Source organism: Neodiprion pinetum, chromosome 2 (assembly GCF_021155775.2).
Source record: "Neodiprion pinetum isolate iyNeoPine1 chromosome 2, iyNeoPine1.2, whole genome shotgun sequence".
Lineage (NCBI taxonomy): Eukaryota > Metazoa > Arthropoda > Insecta > Hymenoptera > Diprionidae > Neodiprion > Neodiprion pinetum.
Genome location: NC_060233.1, coordinates 15,064,121 through 15,081,761, shown reverse-complemented (window position 1 = coordinate 15,081,761; position 17,641 = coordinate 15,064,121). Strand labels below are relative to the sequence as shown.

The following is a 17,641-nucleotide window of genomic DNA, read 5'->3' as shown; positions in this document are numbered from 1 at the left end:
AAAATGCCAAGCACCTGTTCCCTGGTTTTTCGTGCAGTGATATCGAAACATCATTCCATTAAGAGCTACGTACTTGGCGGGTCCATAAAATTTCTGTATCTTGTCGTCAATATACTTGTTTCTTGTGTATATACTTGTTTGAAAGTGTATGTATGATGGACGCTTTTATTGATTTCGAATATAGATGTTCAAATAGCGAAACTGCATCCAGGGGCAGATTTGCCACTAAATTTAGCAATTAAATTTGGTACAGGGAAATAGCTTAGCGCCACATGAATGGAAATGCATTTAACATAGTTTTTTTTTAGAGAATAAGAGAAACTTTAAAGCCAATGTCATAAAAATATTCCTGAAAAATAATTAGCTCAATCGACTGAACACATTCGTGTATGCATTACAAATATTTCCAGTTGCCTTCGAGCCAATGCCTCCAGATTGACGTTCGAAAAAACTCGATATTTATTACAACGTATGCGCTGATCGTCATGGGCCACGACCTGTTCGAGTTTGTTGTGTTTCGCAAATGGTGAAACAACTTAAAGTGCTTATATGGTCGACGATGCTAGACGTGATTATATCTTAGAAAGACCGCGTGATTGCCTGTTCGTGTAGTGAATTATTATTGTTTTTTCAGAGGGTTGCGAACGGTGAATGCTGTGATCGAGGTATTTTATATTGTAGATGAAGTAGATAATAAAATTATTACCTGTGAGAGTGTCGAGAGTTTATTCGTGGTTTCAAATACACAAATATTGTGGTAATGAAATTTACTGTTGCAATTATTTATTGCATTGACTGAACATTAGAGTCATTGAAGCGCACAAAACGTATTCTTCTCATGATGTCATTTATAATTCTGTCTACTCGATATTTGATAGATAAATACCCGCAAACTTGTAGTTTCCGAAGAAGTATAAATTGAACATGTGTCAACAGATTTTGTTTATTTATCTTCAACATCGATTTCGACGCCTCGAAACTTGGTATTGTGCTTTCTTCGTTCGTAATAAGTTTGATGACAAATTTGTCTTGCGTTGTCCGTACGTAACTTCCTAGCCGACTACCTGGTTTTATAACTACCTCAGAAGATATTTCCGTAACGAGAGAGTTCACCGCCTAGTATCCGTTTATAGCACTACTGTACCGATGTTACGATAAATATAGTCTCTACTTGTTTCAAGGCATGTGGTGTTTCTTTTACCTCGTAAAGAAATTAGTGCAACCGATACAACGAGTTAAGCTAAATAAGCTCCGATTAGATCAACAAAGTATGGTATTCGATCGTTGTAAATATTCTATTGGCTAGATTCATGTACTCATTTTATTCGAAGTACCTAATTGTTTCTATCAACGAACATGCGACTTAGAGGAACAATACACAAACTACAAATTGGATTGATATTTAACTGAATCAATTTTGGAAACTTCTCCAAAGGTTCACTCGAATCAATGCTGCACTCGACCGTGATAAGAAAGGCTTTTGTTGAATCAAGGAATTTGCTTTTTCGGGCTGTAAACAAGTTTTAATTTTCTGCAATGTAACGACTGAGCCAGTCGTGCGATTCCGCAGTAAAGACGTGAAGTTGAAACATCACCGTTTCTTTTCTTCCCCACTTGTTGCTATCATGTATTCAAATCGCCACGGGACAGTCACCGCGCGGAGCGAATAAACAGGATACGGTGACGGGCGGATTTTCGAAATCAGCACGTATCGAGTCAGCAACATTTTGTCAGGTCTGTTTTATAACAGCCCGCCGACGCACAAACGAATTCTGACCATTTTGCGATCGTGGTAAGAGAGAAAAAAAAAAAGGTATTTGTGAACGTCAGTGTCCGTCAGCTTTCTTTTTTTCTTTTTCTTCTCTTGATATTGTGGATCAGAACGAATGCTATTGATTGCCTCTGACTCATTCAACTTTAGAGGCGTCGATTATGGAAGACCCAGAAAAGAAGACGGGAGGATACATCGACGGTTGCGTAGAATAACCGGCTATTTCGAGTAAAGTTCAAAAACCGGCTATTTAGCGTTTGAAATTTTTCGGCCGCAAATTAAGTTACTCGCACTGTCCGGCTGAATACGAAATTCGTCAGCGCCTCACAAAATTCATACAAGCATCGTTTTCTGAATGTAGATATTATACGCTTATCTACATAATTATAATGCAGAAATGAAAGTATAAAGCATCAGGCGTATGTTGAGATGAAGTTAAAGATTATCATTTCGGCATAATGACATTAAATTGGCAATGTCATTAAATTGGTAATGTGTGTGGATCAAGCCATTAGAAGGCTGTGAAGATGGTTTTTGAAAATTGATCGCAAGATGTTTTTGAAAAATTTAGCTGTATTAAAGAATTGTTAATAAAGGATTTTAAATTTCTTAATTGATGTCGAATAAAACGAGTGTATAATTTTAATGATTTATTACATTTTTCCAAGCAATATTATTATGGCGTTGTTTGCATACCTCTGTTCACCGCGCGAAATTACACATGCCCATATTTTCAGAGATGCAAATCGGAAGCTATACGTTCTTTTCGGTTCCACGTGATGAAACTTGCGGGTAACATGCCAACGAAAAATCATTATAGGTGCGCTTCAATTGTTCTTTCAGAATACTCTTTCTTCCTTTTTTCTGTCTTGTATTATGTCAAATATTTCAGGATTTTTTGTTTCACTAAATAAATATCAATTAGTGTGCGTTACATATAGTTCGATATATTGTAGAGATAGATGATTATAAACTTTTAATCGTATTTTTTTTTCTCTTACAAAATTGGTGATTTTATTTTCACCGCAAACTCGCCAAGACAGAAAATAGTATGTTTGAAATAAATTTCAAATTATTCAATTCTTAAGAACTATTTATTTTTCTCTCTCGTACATATTATTTAATTATGTGGCTATACAAAAGAGAAATTATCTATATACTGGAAGATTTACACATTTACAAGACATGAGTGAGAACATTATTGAAAAATGGAATTGATAGAGAATTAAATTTTGAAAAATATCACACACTTACCAATAAAATTGTGTAAGGTTAGGCTTTCCCTAATTTTTTAGATCGCAGGACAGATGAGTGAAATTTTATGTAAGTTACTTGCGTCGTTTTCTGACCATCGTGACCATTTTATCTGCATGGTTTATTTTTACACTCCTATAATGAATCATAAATACAAAATATCACTTAATATCATCTTCAACATCAAAACTTAAATCGTTTAAGATACATTTAAATATAAGTTACAATATTTATATGTATAATAATATAACGTATGAATGATCATTCTAGTTGCGATGAACATAATATTTTGGTGTGTATACATCAAAATGTTGCTACTATTTTCACTTTTACTACTGTTTTCTGCTGTTGATATATCTGAAAACACTGACACAATTATTAGTGTTATTATTCACTATCTACTTTTTCATTGAATTACTTGTAATACAGTATATAAGGCTGCGAGAAGTACATTCTTATAATAAGTAGCAATACACAGTCCCGCTTTTTTATCATAATCAGACATTCGTTTTACAAGTACATGATATTGCAAAAAACTTGAACCGCCAGTTGAATCGGTGCAGCTTTTATTCTCCCAAAAAATTTGATCAGGGTCGAACTACACAAAAAGATTCTGTATATTTGATGTTCAATACTACCAGTAAAATTATAATTTCAGAGTATAAATACAATGGCATTAGCACTATATGGATAGAATTGGATATGTTAGTTTTACTGCACTGTGTGCAATATTTCGATATTTTAACACGATTTATCATGAATGATTCAGATCGTTGTCCGCAATATAATGAATATTATACAGAATAAATCCCAAGACTGACAAAAACGGGGTTGATAGGCCTGATGGAAATATTACAATTACTATAATTGTTTTATAAGCTACATAAATCAATCATTCACGTACACGTCATCAGCAATAGTCTTTAAGTTTCTCAGATCGGTGAATGAATTATTTTTGCTGTAAAAAAAAGTGGATATGTGCTTCTATATTAAGTAATTGATATTTCAGCTGCTTAATATCCAAGTAAAATCGAATCCTTTTTCCCATCCTGTCGAAATATTTATTGCTATAGATTTTCGTGCTTGCGTAGTTAATTCAACATTTTCATACTTACTTTACTTTTAGTAGTTACCATCGAATCTATCGTATTTATACATGCATACATACGCAAAAACTATTTACATTTTCCGAAAAATAATTCAACGGTAGGAATTTGCTGATTGGATATAATGAAATGCTTTGTTGGAAAATATAAATAATGTCGATACATATTTATACACGTATATGTATGTATGCATCTATAATGTCCACACAAATGCGTGTATATGATTTTAGTAATGTTGGTTAGACATCGACAATAATGATAATAATACAGTGACAATATTCTTGTTAATTGTAAATGCAACGATTATTTTAATTATGCAGATTAATAATTATGTAGCTCTATTTGTTACAATGATAAACAATGTGAAAAAGGGAACAGCCTGAATTCATTGAAGAATGCGATCAGTATCCCTAATTACGTAATACAATAATTAATAGCAAGCCGCAGCTTCGGCTAAGTTTAGGCAATTCGTACACTTTGTTGTGTTAATAATTACTCCGGGGTAGAATTAACTAGTTTAAGTATATCTACAACATCAAGCTGCAGCAAAAGCACGTAGAGGTTGCAGAAGATTTCATGCTCGATATCATATCCATATCCAATACAGAAACGGGACAACATTGAATTAATAGTCACGTATAAAGACGAAACTATTATTCAAACTGCTACAGAATAATGAAACAGTAATGGTAAGATTATTAGAGTATCTTAATGTTTTCTAAAATTTTTTCCCAACTGGTGTAATAAGACCAAGTTCAATTTTCGTTGCACATTCAATTTTTTAATCTCACTTTTATGCTTTTATGCTTGTTTAAACATTTAGACTGACTTAATTCAACATCAACAATCTAATCATTATAAATAAAGACCGGAGGTCCTATGTTGAATTATTAACCAGAGAAAAATCATATTTTCAATGACAAGTATCTGGCTGCTTAACGAATCTGATTTACTTTGAAATTTGTAGTTCAATTAGAATTTTGGTTAGCTAGAATATTAATTTGAACGATCGAGACAAAATTTAGCTTCGCTAGTTATAAGAAACGTATACAGATTCGTAATCATCAACTTGTTTCCAGAACGTAAACAATTCTGGTAAACATCAGGCACCGACGACGAGTTTTGCAAAATCAAACTGTCAATATTAAACAATAATTGTTTCAAATTGAGCTTTGCAAAATCAAACGGTCAATATTGAACAATAAGTGTTTCAAATTGCTTTTAGCCTATCAACATCATCATTCACCATCATTATGTATTAATAATAGTAATGAATCGGTAAAAAGTGCCTCTTGAAGTTATTATATCTATCTACCTCTAATGTATAAGAGTTAAGAGTACATACATAATATATATTTAAAACGTACCAAAGTTGTAGGCCTTTCAAGTTAAATGTTGCGTGAAATACTCAAGTTTCCAATCATACACATTCACTTCACGAATTTATGTACATACACAGGTTGATCATCCAATGATAAGTATACGCACAGGAATCTCATCAACCAAACTGAAAAGAATAACATGATCGATTTACAGAAAATAAACGAATCGTGAAAGAGGGCGACAAACTGAAAGTAGATACGCATAAAGCAAAAGTTTTGTCATGTTTTAATAATTTTCATTAAATAAAAATAATATAAAGAGCCTTGGTTTTACAACTAAATTATATTATTCCTACAATTTAATATGGCATCACAAAAATTGCATCAAACTTATAAAGGCTAAAAATCTCTTCTCGATGTTATGCGTCAACAGTTAATTACAATAATAATAATTATAATGATGATGATGATGATGATGATGATGATGATGATAATAATAATAATAATAATAATAATAATTCACCGACAGCAAATTAATTAATTTATACATTTACAACTTACAGATTATTCGTTATACAGATTAAAATAATATGATTAGAGATATACAGTGAAATTATTTACAACACTCATCATACAAGCTATATCAATTCATTTAGTATATATATATATAATATATATACATTCATAACGTAACTCACGTTTCGGCTGGATCTATGATTCTTATCATTTTCTCCATATTGATCAGTTATTATAATAATATTTTGCAAAAGTCCACACGTGCAGCAATGGACAATAAATTGACGCAAAACCTCGAACATCGAGTGCATTACATGGTCTAAGGGGGAGAACGGGGGAAATCGCTTATTGAAATTCAGAACATCTTTGTAACATCTAAGCTGGATAACATTATGTATGCTGTGCTAACGATTCACACTGGTTTACTCTTTATATCGTACATATATTTATAGATATTACGGTATAATATACTTGTAGTTAGATCAGTTATTCTATCTCAAGCGGCTAACACCTTAAACACAACCCCACAGTCTTGAAGCTGCTCGTGATTTTAATGAAAGAAATTATAATCGTGCTTTCATTTTATGCGGATTAGATCCATGAAGAATATTTGTAGGTATAATTTTACGACAAGATTCACAGTGCGTAATCAAAAGTGTTATCGTTTGGCACACTGTAACTACAAGTATCTATGAAATGCGCGTCGTGAGGTGAAATCTTTAATGCTTTTTCCCTCAGAATCAATGGGATACTAATTGATCAGGTTCGAATCTAGGTACATATAAGTCAGAGGAAATGATTGAACCCCTAAAAGTACTGTATATTGCCAAGTTTTTGGTACCACTATATCGATGAGAATGTTCCATTACGATCGGAGAATCCGGCATAAAAGACTTGTATGCGTTTCCATTATATATAATATATGTATATGGGGAATTGCATGCGGTTTCACTTATTGTTAGAGCATCGGATGATGACCTTTTTCAATTTTGTTGTAACTATAGTACGTAATAGTACTCCGAAAGACAATTACGCGCATTTCTTTGTTTCTCGATATCTCTCGATATTCCGGAATTAAAAGCCGTTAACTTCGAATTTTTGGGACTCTTAGAGAAAAAGAGAATGTCAAAAAAAAAAAAAAAAATATGAACGATTTTTTGAAATGAAGAATCCACTTTTGGCAGGGACTCAGAATCTCCAATGTTTCCTAGAATTTTTTGCAATTTTGTACTCACGTTATAAGAGTGTCTCAAAACATCTATAGTAGTAAATTGAGTTTTAACTGGGTAGTAAATAATTAAAGACTCCCAAGTCAATAAAGATACCACTTTCAGCCAAATCTCAAAATTTTTGTAATGTTATGAAGAGTTTCCTATATTTTTTTCAGATTTATGAGTGGTTCGATAATCCAAAGTTTCAGGGCCAACCGTACCTGTTTCTTTTTCTACTACATGTATACCATTACACGTTATATTCATAGAGTGAATTCTTGGAAATGAAAATATATTCATCATGTATTTGATATAAATATTATTTCTGCGATAAAATTGTTCAGCGTGAAATAACATCCGACTACTTTAGGTTGACATCTCATCAGGGGGATTCGTACTTGGGCGCTAAATCAAAATGACCGCTGTAAGACAACTTATAAATTGATTTCGGCTTTCCATTGATTTTCAGAGTTTGTTGTAAATCAAATATTATTTCACACTAAAGAAAATAAAAGCCGAAGGTATAATTTCACCTAAAACTAAATTCTAATAACTGAGGAATCATCCTGCGGAAATGACTTGTATGAGTGTATATATGGGTATGGTTGTGTCTTAATGACTTTTAAGTTCGGAACAGTGAGTGAACACGACAAAAACCAAACATGTTACAACAAAAGTGAGAATTGTGACCTTGGTAAAACCGAATAGAAATCCTCATGCATATCAATGTTTGTCATAACAGTGAGGTTTACGTAACACTTGATTCGCCTAAATTCCTATACATAGCGATTTCACTTAAAGCTGAAAGCTTGAATTATCATAGTTTTTTTTTCTTTTTTTAAATGAAGAAAATCAATAATAACAAACTAAACCGTTACCTATAATCATATACAATAGTATATGTAACAGTTGCTCTCAGTCGTGCCATGCGTCATGATCTCTGCACAATTTGATGCAGAAGAGCGAGACTACAATGGCTCTACATTAATCAACGTCATTGGTGTTCTTCCTTGTGTAATCAACATCCTGGTGTTGATTATTGAAACTTTCCTATCTACGTATATGTATATAGCTAGACAATGGACGTTTACATACATCTATTAAAATTACATATCACCGACAAACACATCAGAGTATTATCAATTTATTTTTACCATACGTTCGTTGTGTCGTACATTAGAAAAATGTCTTAGCAAATTTCATCATCTCTGATGTATTCGTCGTTTGATTTTTACACCATATTGCGTAATAAAAAAATCTTATTGTTTTACACACCTACGACGACCCAAAAATAAATAAATAATAGAACATAATTATATGTATACATATATATATATAGAGTAATTTCTGGGGTTTTCAATCAGCACTATACACGCTAAGCATCACTAAAGCTGTGTTTAAGATTACGTATGCATTCATGCTGAAGCTGTATACACGGACTGGATGAGTCGCCAACACTTCATTTTCTGATAAACTCGAAGAACAGTAATCCGCCAATTCACCACCAAACAGAACATGCGTGGAAAAACTTTGGGAGAAAAACTTGGAATCTATTTATACGTTGGAATATGTTGATCAAAATTATGTACGTGCGATTCACCTATATTGTGATTCTAAACTTTATCTCCAAGTCACAACAGTAATGAAATTTAAGTAATGCTATAGATTGTGAGTTCATATCGAGAAGAAAACGATTCTATAATTTAATATCTAGCTTTGTAGCTAGTTGCTTTGAGAAATTCCGGAATCTCAGTTAAACCCTCGAATCTGTAATAACACAGCAAAATTCATCGTCCTTCAATTTATACACTCAGCTCAACATATATCCTACGATGAAGAAAATGTAGACAATTGTATATATTGTATATACTTAAGCTTATATTTATCCTATAAATTAAAGACCAGCCTCACGGAGGCTGTACAAATGGAATAGATCTCTTATAACATGCTCAAGCCAACCCTTTCACGGTATAGGAATAATTTTCAAGTCAGTATATCCGAGTACCTAAATAAATATTATAAATATCCTAAGCTAGTACTTTTCGTCTAATGATGAGAGACGCACGCTGTGAAAGGGTTAGACAAGCTCTAGTTTTGCGAATGAGTCTTCTTACCCCCCCGGGGCTTGATGCTCTCAGAGATCTGCCACATAGAGTCCTCACAGAGGAAGTCATCGAAGTTGTTGAAGAACGCTATTATACGTTCTTGCTTCTTAAAGGTATACATCCTGGGAGGAAAACGGGAGAAGACACAATATGTAAGAATTCTATTACTCGAGATATTAATCAAGATATACACTGGTCAACAAATAAGATATTTTCTTGTGCCTGGGTTACAAATGGTATTTTCTTGATGTTTACGTATAGAATAATGGAAAAAAATGTTCAGAGATAACTTAAAATTTGTTATCGTAATTATGTCGTAGATATTATGCTAATACGGACAAACAGTTCCGTCAATAATTGTAAGAGATAAGAAAAACTGAACGACCTAAGAGTTTGTGTAAATTTGTTGAAAATAAATCTGTGTGATACTTAAAATGTTTTCTCACCTTGTATAAACGACCACCCGCAGTCGCTTTAATTTAGTTACATATATATCTCTCTATAAATTTGAAAACACTGCGCTTCTCGTTACATTTACTTCTGAGGTGAAAGAAGTGAGAAACAAACTGTGCGTTAGTCAGACATATAAATTACGTTGACCTGTGTTACGTAAAATCATATTGGACATACCCTTTCTTGAACCTCTTCATATTCTCTACAATGTTAAATTGCTGCCACCGTTTGGAGAAATTAATCGTACCGTCAGGTAACAAGTCGCTGTTTCCAATGTGCACAAATGTCAAGTCTTGCAGAACAAGCCCTCTGAAAGAGAAACAGAAAATGGATCATTCGATAAACTGATATTTCTCCGTTCGTAGAACCAAAAGAAGAAGAAGAAGCAGGCGAAGTGAAACGACAATTGACTTACATGTAAGGAATGCATGGTGGTTGAGTCTCAGCTAAGGCTTGTCTGTAGGCTCGAAAGCTGCTGGAACTGTCAATTAGAGCGCAATATTCCTTAAGGCCTTCGGTAATGTGCTTTTGCCATTCGAGTCTCCTGATTGGTGCGCTATCCAGTGCTGACAAAAGCGCGAGGTAGCTATTAAAATTGTTGATTTTTCTGAGGTGTTTCATTATCTTTATAAACTTGACAACGTATTTCTCTCTATCCTTCGGCTCGTTCTGCTCCAATATCCGGGATCTCGCCCAGTATGACATTTTGTTGAAGTGCTCCGTGAACCTCGTCAGGTTTGGACTTCTCTCCTCGTTTTGCTCCTGCGCCCAAATCAGCACTTCTGGTATCTCGATGTTGATGAAAAGTTCTGCATCGAGGAGGGTCATCTGCTCAGCGATCTGTTCGCTTTTGAAATCCAGTAGGGAGGATTGTCTTGTTGAAACACTCAGGGACGATAGTATCGGCTGAGTAGCTTGCAGCTGCTTCCTCATGTGTTTTTCCAATATTTTTACTCTCAGAGCTTTGGCCATTGTTAGATCCCCGCTGCATACTAGTTGCTGAACGAACTCCATTAGCGTTTGAAGGAGCACGTCATCTAGATCTGATATCCTGAGAGTGAACAACAAATATTTATTCAAGCCGTTTTTGTCAACAAATGGTAAAATACAGAAGCACACGTATTTCGCGAACTTACGTCAAGTCGCTAACAACTCTGACCAGCAGAGAGAACGCCTCTTTAGCTGCTCGCTGCTTTAACACATCCGGAAAACAGGAAAATCGTTGATGTCTTCTATGCAACTTCTGGATCAACTCCAGCGGTGACAAAAATGTCCTGTATGTAGTTAAGAATGCTTCCTGGTACAGGAAATCTGCACACAAAGTGGAGTATTTTGACAAATCTGTTGAAATATTTGTTCGTATCATGATTCAGAATTTAGATGTACAATATTTTCTAAGGTCCAATCAAATAATTTACAATAATTAACGTCCAGCCAGAACACAAAATACTAACCTGATTCCTTTTCATCTATTGCCGCGTGCAATAAATAGATTGAACATTAATTTTGAGACTGTAATATATTCACAAGTCTGGATGAAAATGAAATCAACTTTGTCTTTGGATTTTTCTGAACATCTCTAGATTATTTTTTAAACTTAACGACTCAAGAACATTACAATATTTATTAATCTTGTTCAAGGTTTTTACCATTTTTGTTGGCTTTAGTGGCATGTATGATCAGAGCGTCGGGATGCCCACCACGTATGTCAGGCCCGTCTTCCTCTGGTTTTTTCAATACCAAATACTTGCCGATGTCCAACTCTTCCAAAATACTTTCGTCTTGATCTACATCCAATAGTTCTAGGGTATTCTCATCAACAGAAATTGTTGATAGAGCATTGCTAGCTGGCCGAGAAGCCGGCAATGTGATTTCCGGTGGCACGTTATTCACCTGGAAATGTAACACAAATGTAAGCAAAAGTTTAGGAGAGCAACTGGCCAGATTGTTCAACTCTTTCAAATTATTCAGTTCAAATCTTGAGTTCTCCATATTTTTGCCTGTTTTGAAAGTACTTAGTTGAATGAGTGGCAATTGACAAAATTCTTTAATATGAAAATGCAATGCAATTCCTGATAAATAATAAGTAAATTTTAAATAAAAGATCAATAGTTATGAGCAGTTGCCAAATTTCAGAATTAGCAGGCAATGTAATTTCGTATTAATTATACAGATATTTTGTTATGGGTCAACAGAATAAGAATCAAGGATTCAGAATTTCAATTCAATGATTGAAATTATCCGAACTCGAATCAAATGATTCGAAAAATTCGAACCACATCAAAACTCAAATTATTCTTAAATTTGTAATTATTCGAGCACTCGAATTATTTGAATCGAAAATCGAATCGCATATTATTAGTTAACTCGTATTAAATTATTCGATGCGCTTAATGAAAAGTGTCCAAATATTACCAGTGTTGCTGCACTTGGAGACGAAGGACTTGATTCTTTCTTTGCACTGGGCACGACTAGCTCGGCAGATTTCATTGGTACAGTAGCTGCGTCAGAAGAGAAGCTATTTTGCATACTGACAACTGGCTTTGGCGACACTGGAGGAGGAGTAACGTTGTTCGATTTGATGGACCGGGACCTTTTTGGCGGTAAGGCTGGTGGTAGACTATAATTATTCATAACATCCTCTATTAGCGGCGGTACGGTTACCGAAATACTGAAACAAACAAGAATTTCAATTTTAGATGTTTAAGTTTTTAACATCTATAACTACAGCGTTGTAAAAAATGATTATGATCATTATCTGCATGAAAAGATAAGATTATTCAAATGTCAATTCATCGAGATAAGATTTGATCTACATAATCAAAAAGATAACGATGAAATAGGATATTCTTAAGGCATTGGGAAAAAGAATGGTTGATTTAAAAAAATATTCCTTCGCAGGTGATGAAAAAGAAAAATGTTACTACGCATGATTTTTTGTCGAGGCAATGAGAGATTTCATGGTAACAACAAGACAGTGTAGATTTTTTGAGGTAATGAAAGTAAAATGTAATTTGAGCAACAGAATATTTTTTTTGTTCCCACAAAAATTATTTGTTTGCATCAAACGATTAATTTTTTCAGTATTGTAAATTGCAGAGCAGTTTCTTTCAGAAATACGTTTTCATTGTAATCCATATTAATTTTCATAAAATAACTTCAGAGTCTTGATTCCAAATGGTGTGATCTACGTTTCAGTAAGCATTTTATATTATCTTTATACCGTAAAACAAGATAAATACAGACAGTAGATTTATGTAGATAGAGATCAAAGATGAACTTGACTCATATTGTCTCTCTGACATAAAAGAAAAGGTGATCTATTTGAGATGGTAGCGGTGGCCACTAAGCTAAGAATAATCGATGCATCGATTAATCGAGTGCAAAAAAATACTGGAACACGATTTAACTGAATCGGTAAAAATGAATCGATTAATTGATTATTTCATATTTTTTTGAAACGTTGCATTTGAAACCGAAATTTTGTAAATTTCAGTATGTAGTCTTAATGATGAAAAGATTTTTTCGTAATCTATAGTTTCATTCAAAATATTTTTCAATTTCAGGTGAACATATTCATATATCATTCACTTACTATATCAAATAGGTACTTAGTGAGTAACACAATGATAATAATTGATACTTCAATTACATAAATTGATATTGTATTACATCGTTCATGAGAGTAAAAATCAAAAAAGCCGTTGTGAGAAAAAGTAATCGAGTCGGTCGATTAATCGAGTTTGAAACATAATCGATTATATTCAATTAATCGGCAAAAAATAATCGATTTAATCGAAAATTGATTATTGTTGGTCATTCTTTTGAGATGAATATGTTAAGTAAAATTATCTTTAATGGATAACGTACGACACTGCCTATGAAAGTTGCGACACTTACCTCGTGGCGTCGTGAGTGCTTGTAGTCGAATGCGCGACGAAAGAACAGGACTGCGTTGTGGTTAGCGACATTTCATGTTGCTGCCATTCGGCTTGCATGGAATTGTAAGCGGCTACCGAATGCCGCGTTCCCAATCCAGATATGAAGTCATTGTTGCTGTGAGCGCAGTTCCCGAACATCTCCATGTAAGCCATAACTGAAAGTGAAATGAATATGGGTGACAGTTTGAACAAGATTCGAGCGCAGTGTGACATTATAGTTAACACGAATGTTCGTATATTATATCGCATGTCTTGTTCTGGACTATGTTGTGAACATACACTAAAATTTGTTTTATTTGACTGAGAAAGAAGTTGATGCGATGCATAATGATGAGGATGAATGTGTAGTGCAAGAGACTTACTAGCATGACGATGTAACCTTACAAAGAGCATTGCAGTGTATCTGGTTCCAGTACGTAGAATAGGTAACACCGAGTGACACAAAAAAATCAGATATGCCAAATTTTTACTACATTAACATGTGTGTATTATAAATTACATTTAGACGATTCCTTCAGATATTATTCAAGCATTACTGCTACGCAATTGCTGTAGCTGAGAGTACTGAATTCTGACTTGACCGACAATTTAACATCAAACCAGTAGCTATTGGGTAAAGGTCAAATTAATTGGAGGAACAATCATCACTCCCACATGATCAACGGTTAAGATGGCAAGTCTTTTAATTTGATATGATGTATATAAGTTACACTGTGTTATACAAATTCCTGAAAATCAATAGCTAGGTATTGGGAATCACAGTAACCAGAAATTTGATAGAGTATAACAAATTTTCTCATTCCACGTCTTCCTGTTTTTCCTCTTTTCTTTCACTTGATGTACCAAATTTCATTTGTTTTTCCTTGCAGAGAATTACATCTCAATTTTTTAATCGTTTCCACTGGCAATAAGAGATGTGATCATAATCGTATAATTTGTTAGAACTTTAAGACATTATAATCTGGGTTTAGAAGAACGTTAATCACAGCCGAGTGTTTTGCTTTCATTATAATATTGAGCACTTTAGTAATTTGCTAGAGATGAATTACAAATAAAAGCAACAACACTGAAGGTATATATTAATGAAAATGCAAAATCAATGTCAAACGCCAATTTATGCTACAATATTCACTATGTAAAATCAAACCAAAAAACAGCAAGACATGCCGCTATTAAGCCGTTATGAAAATCCAAACAAAATGTTTCTTATGAGAAGAAATCAAGACTTAGCGTGAGGGTGTGTTTTGCTGTGGGTGGGTGCGTGGGCGGAGATCCCACTTACCGGAATATGCCACTGATTGGAACACTGAGGGATACAAAATAACGTGTCAGTTTTCACCTAATATATAACTCTATATATTTTTTCTAGTACTCTTTTATACTTTTGAGGTCATTCTCTGTGACAATTTTAATGGATATGATTTTTTATAAAACTGTTTTTGCCTTGTAACATCTGCGCAGAATCCTTGGAACACACTTTACACTGAGCGAATATATTCAAATACAAGTAGTAAAAATGAAAAATAATCCAATTCTATGTCACAAAGTCACAGCCAACTATTTATTTATATCCTTAATATTCAGATGCAGATACGACCAAATAGTGAATTCGATCATCATGTTACAAAAAATGTGGATGATGCATTGACAATTCTAGCAGCTCATCTTTAGACCAATGACATTTCTCGCTGGATAATAACAGAGCTTGCAGAGCTTGAGACTCCAGAAAGTATTTGAAAAATGTACATTAATCAATGAACACGTCAAGCTAAAGTACATATCACCTTGGTAAAGATATCCGAATAACAAAGAAGCGAAAAATAGAAACGGTGACCATGTAAAAACAGTGTCGCAAACTTTTTAAAAGATTCCAACAAAAATTATACAAATGACTGAACAGGTATAGAGGAGCCCAAGATACGTGGTTTTACATGATCACCGTTAATATTGCTTGAAATAAACGAGCGATGAAACTTACTGTGCCGTTTCTTCAGGGGCAATGGCGGTGGTTTGTTTGTGTCTGGACTATCGCTGTTGGTCGTGTGCAAACTGCATGTTGACAAATGTTCATTCTCAGGTACATTATCGTACTGCGAAGGCTGCCGTTCCTTACGACGCCTCAACCTCTTTTCTGGAAGGGCTGGTGGTATACCGTTCATATCCGGTCTGCTAGCGCCGTCAAGTTCCTGTAATAAATATGTAACGAGTTGCACAAGTTTGTCAGTCATGGTGTGAAAGTATAATTGACTGCAGACAGGAAACAGAGAGTATTAATTTCGGGATTGAGGCGGTCGTGCAGACATACATATTTATTGCCGACGAAAAGCAGGATATAAGTGAAAATTATAAAGTATAAAACAATTCACAACACCCACATTTACCAGTTTTTCAAGCAAGGCTGCATCCCCATTGCCGCTGATGTTTGTGGTGCAATGGGTGCTTCTTGAGCTTGTGATTGTCCTTTGAGAGAAAACCGATCCGTTACTATCCGCAGATATTTTTTGTTGGGAAAACGATTGTTGTTGAGAACTGAATGATTGTGAATTAAAACTTATGCTACTTTGCTGTGAAGACCTTTTCGAAGTCATGCTGGATGCAGTCGTGTAACTTTGAGACGAACTACGCTGCGAGTGCATTGATGCAAAACCAGACTCTTGAGTCTGCGTTGATAGTCGTTCCATTTTGCCCTCTATACCTGAAAAAATTAAAATTGCATTATTTCAAAATATCTATATTCAATTTAATACATTCAACAAACTATTCTTCAAATTTTTTATGTATCGACCTATCGAGCTATCTAACAACAATAAACAAAACACCAAAGCAGTATAAAATTCGCTGCTCACGAAAGAATAATTTCACGTTTTCCCATGTTGAATTAGTCTTGAAAGTCATTTTGAACTTTACTTTGAGTACGCGTCGAACAGTGACATGTGTAAACACGACACAATTAACAACACAACTGAAATGCTCGGAGCCAAAATATATAAGACATTACTCATTCATAGATGTAATAGCGACTGGCTAAACGCCCACATGTAGCCTGAACTTGTGGCTATTTAGAGATTCTTGCGTAATTTTAGCTTTGAAATTTTTCCCCCTCTTGCTACTTTCGCAATCCACACCAACAGTGTCTGAATGATTTTGTACATTCCTACAGACAAGGTTACGAAATGGGTTCGTTAGGCTATAATCAATTTTGATTTCCAAAATCGGTAAGTGCAATTTGACATTCTCACACAAGCATCACAATTGAATGGTACTTACCAGTAAAAGGGTGAAGAATATCTTGTGGAGTTTGCTGACCCAGCAGCATTGTGCTAGGAAGATTTGGTTCTGAATTTTCCCAGCATCCACAGCTTGTGTTGCCGTTCACCTGCATGCCTGGAAAAGTATAATAAAAATCGACCTTAGCATAAATTAAATTCCGCAGAGTATGTTGAACCGTCGCATGTTGTTTTAGCAATAAAATTAGATACGGCGTACTTCAATATTGCGGAAAAGTAATTCGTTAATGCTTTCGTAGTGAACAGTTGAAACTTGATAAAATTGCGAATTCAAATGAATTGTGCTTTTCGATAATGTCTGCCGATTATTTGTGCAGCACTTACTTGGGCAGTTAGTTTGAGTCGTTTTTTGTTTTCTAAATCCAATTTCGTATGAAATAGCCATTCAAATGCATAAACCCTCGTCGTGTTAGTATATTATGACAAACTGCTGGATCAGAATTTATGCCTGTATGTATCACACGTATTATTCATTTCACACTAAACCTTGAATAGTATATAAATGCAGTAATTAGAAGATAATTGTAATTTAGAATAATTCTGGTTTTAAGACACGTATTAGTAATCTGTAATAAGCGTGGGTCTACCATGAGACATAATATTTTCTCTCCAACAAATCGTTTGATACTTCAAGGCAGAAACACACGGACTGACGTTCTAGCTTGGACAGGCTGT

General features: G+C 34.3%; 1 protein-coding gene across 12 annotated transcripts in view; it reads right to left on the bottom strand.

Moving 5' to 3' along the window:
• Positions 1-3,624: 3,624 nt before the first annotated feature.
• C3G (C3G guanyl-nucleotide exchange factor) overlaps positions 3,625-17,641 on the bottom strand; it is a 50,623-nt gene continuing 36,606 nt past the window's right edge. For 4 of the 12 annotated variants that reach the window (XM_046614636.2, XM_069134002.1, XM_046614627.2 and 1 more), the window contains 12 exons: positions 16,947-17,063; positions 16,055-16,374; positions 15,658-15,865; positions 14,962-14,985; positions 13,639-13,834; positions 12,154-12,409; positions 11,388-11,631; positions 11,193-11,207; positions 10,875-11,079; positions 10,154-10,789; positions 9,916-10,047; positions 3,625-9,407 (listed from right to left, as the gene is read on the bottom strand). In XM_046614636.2, coding sequence (XP_046470592.1) covers positions 9,269-9,407; positions 9,916-10,047; positions 10,154-10,789; positions 10,875-11,079; positions 11,193-11,207; positions 11,388-11,631; positions 12,154-12,409; positions 13,639-13,834; positions 14,962-14,985; positions 15,658-15,865; positions 16,055-16,374; positions 16,947-17,063 — 2,492 coding nt within the window. In that variant the 3' untranslated portion in view covers positions 3,625-9,268. The remainder of the gene's footprint in view (positions 9,408-9,915; positions 10,048-10,153; positions 10,790-10,874; positions 11,080-11,192; positions 11,208-11,387; positions 11,632-12,153; positions 12,410-13,638; positions 13,835-14,961; positions 14,986-15,657; positions 15,866-16,054; positions 16,375-16,946; positions 17,064-17,641) is intronic. The other 8 variants (XM_046614632.2, XM_046614639.2, XM_046614634.2 and 5 more) reach the window with 7 other exon arrangements.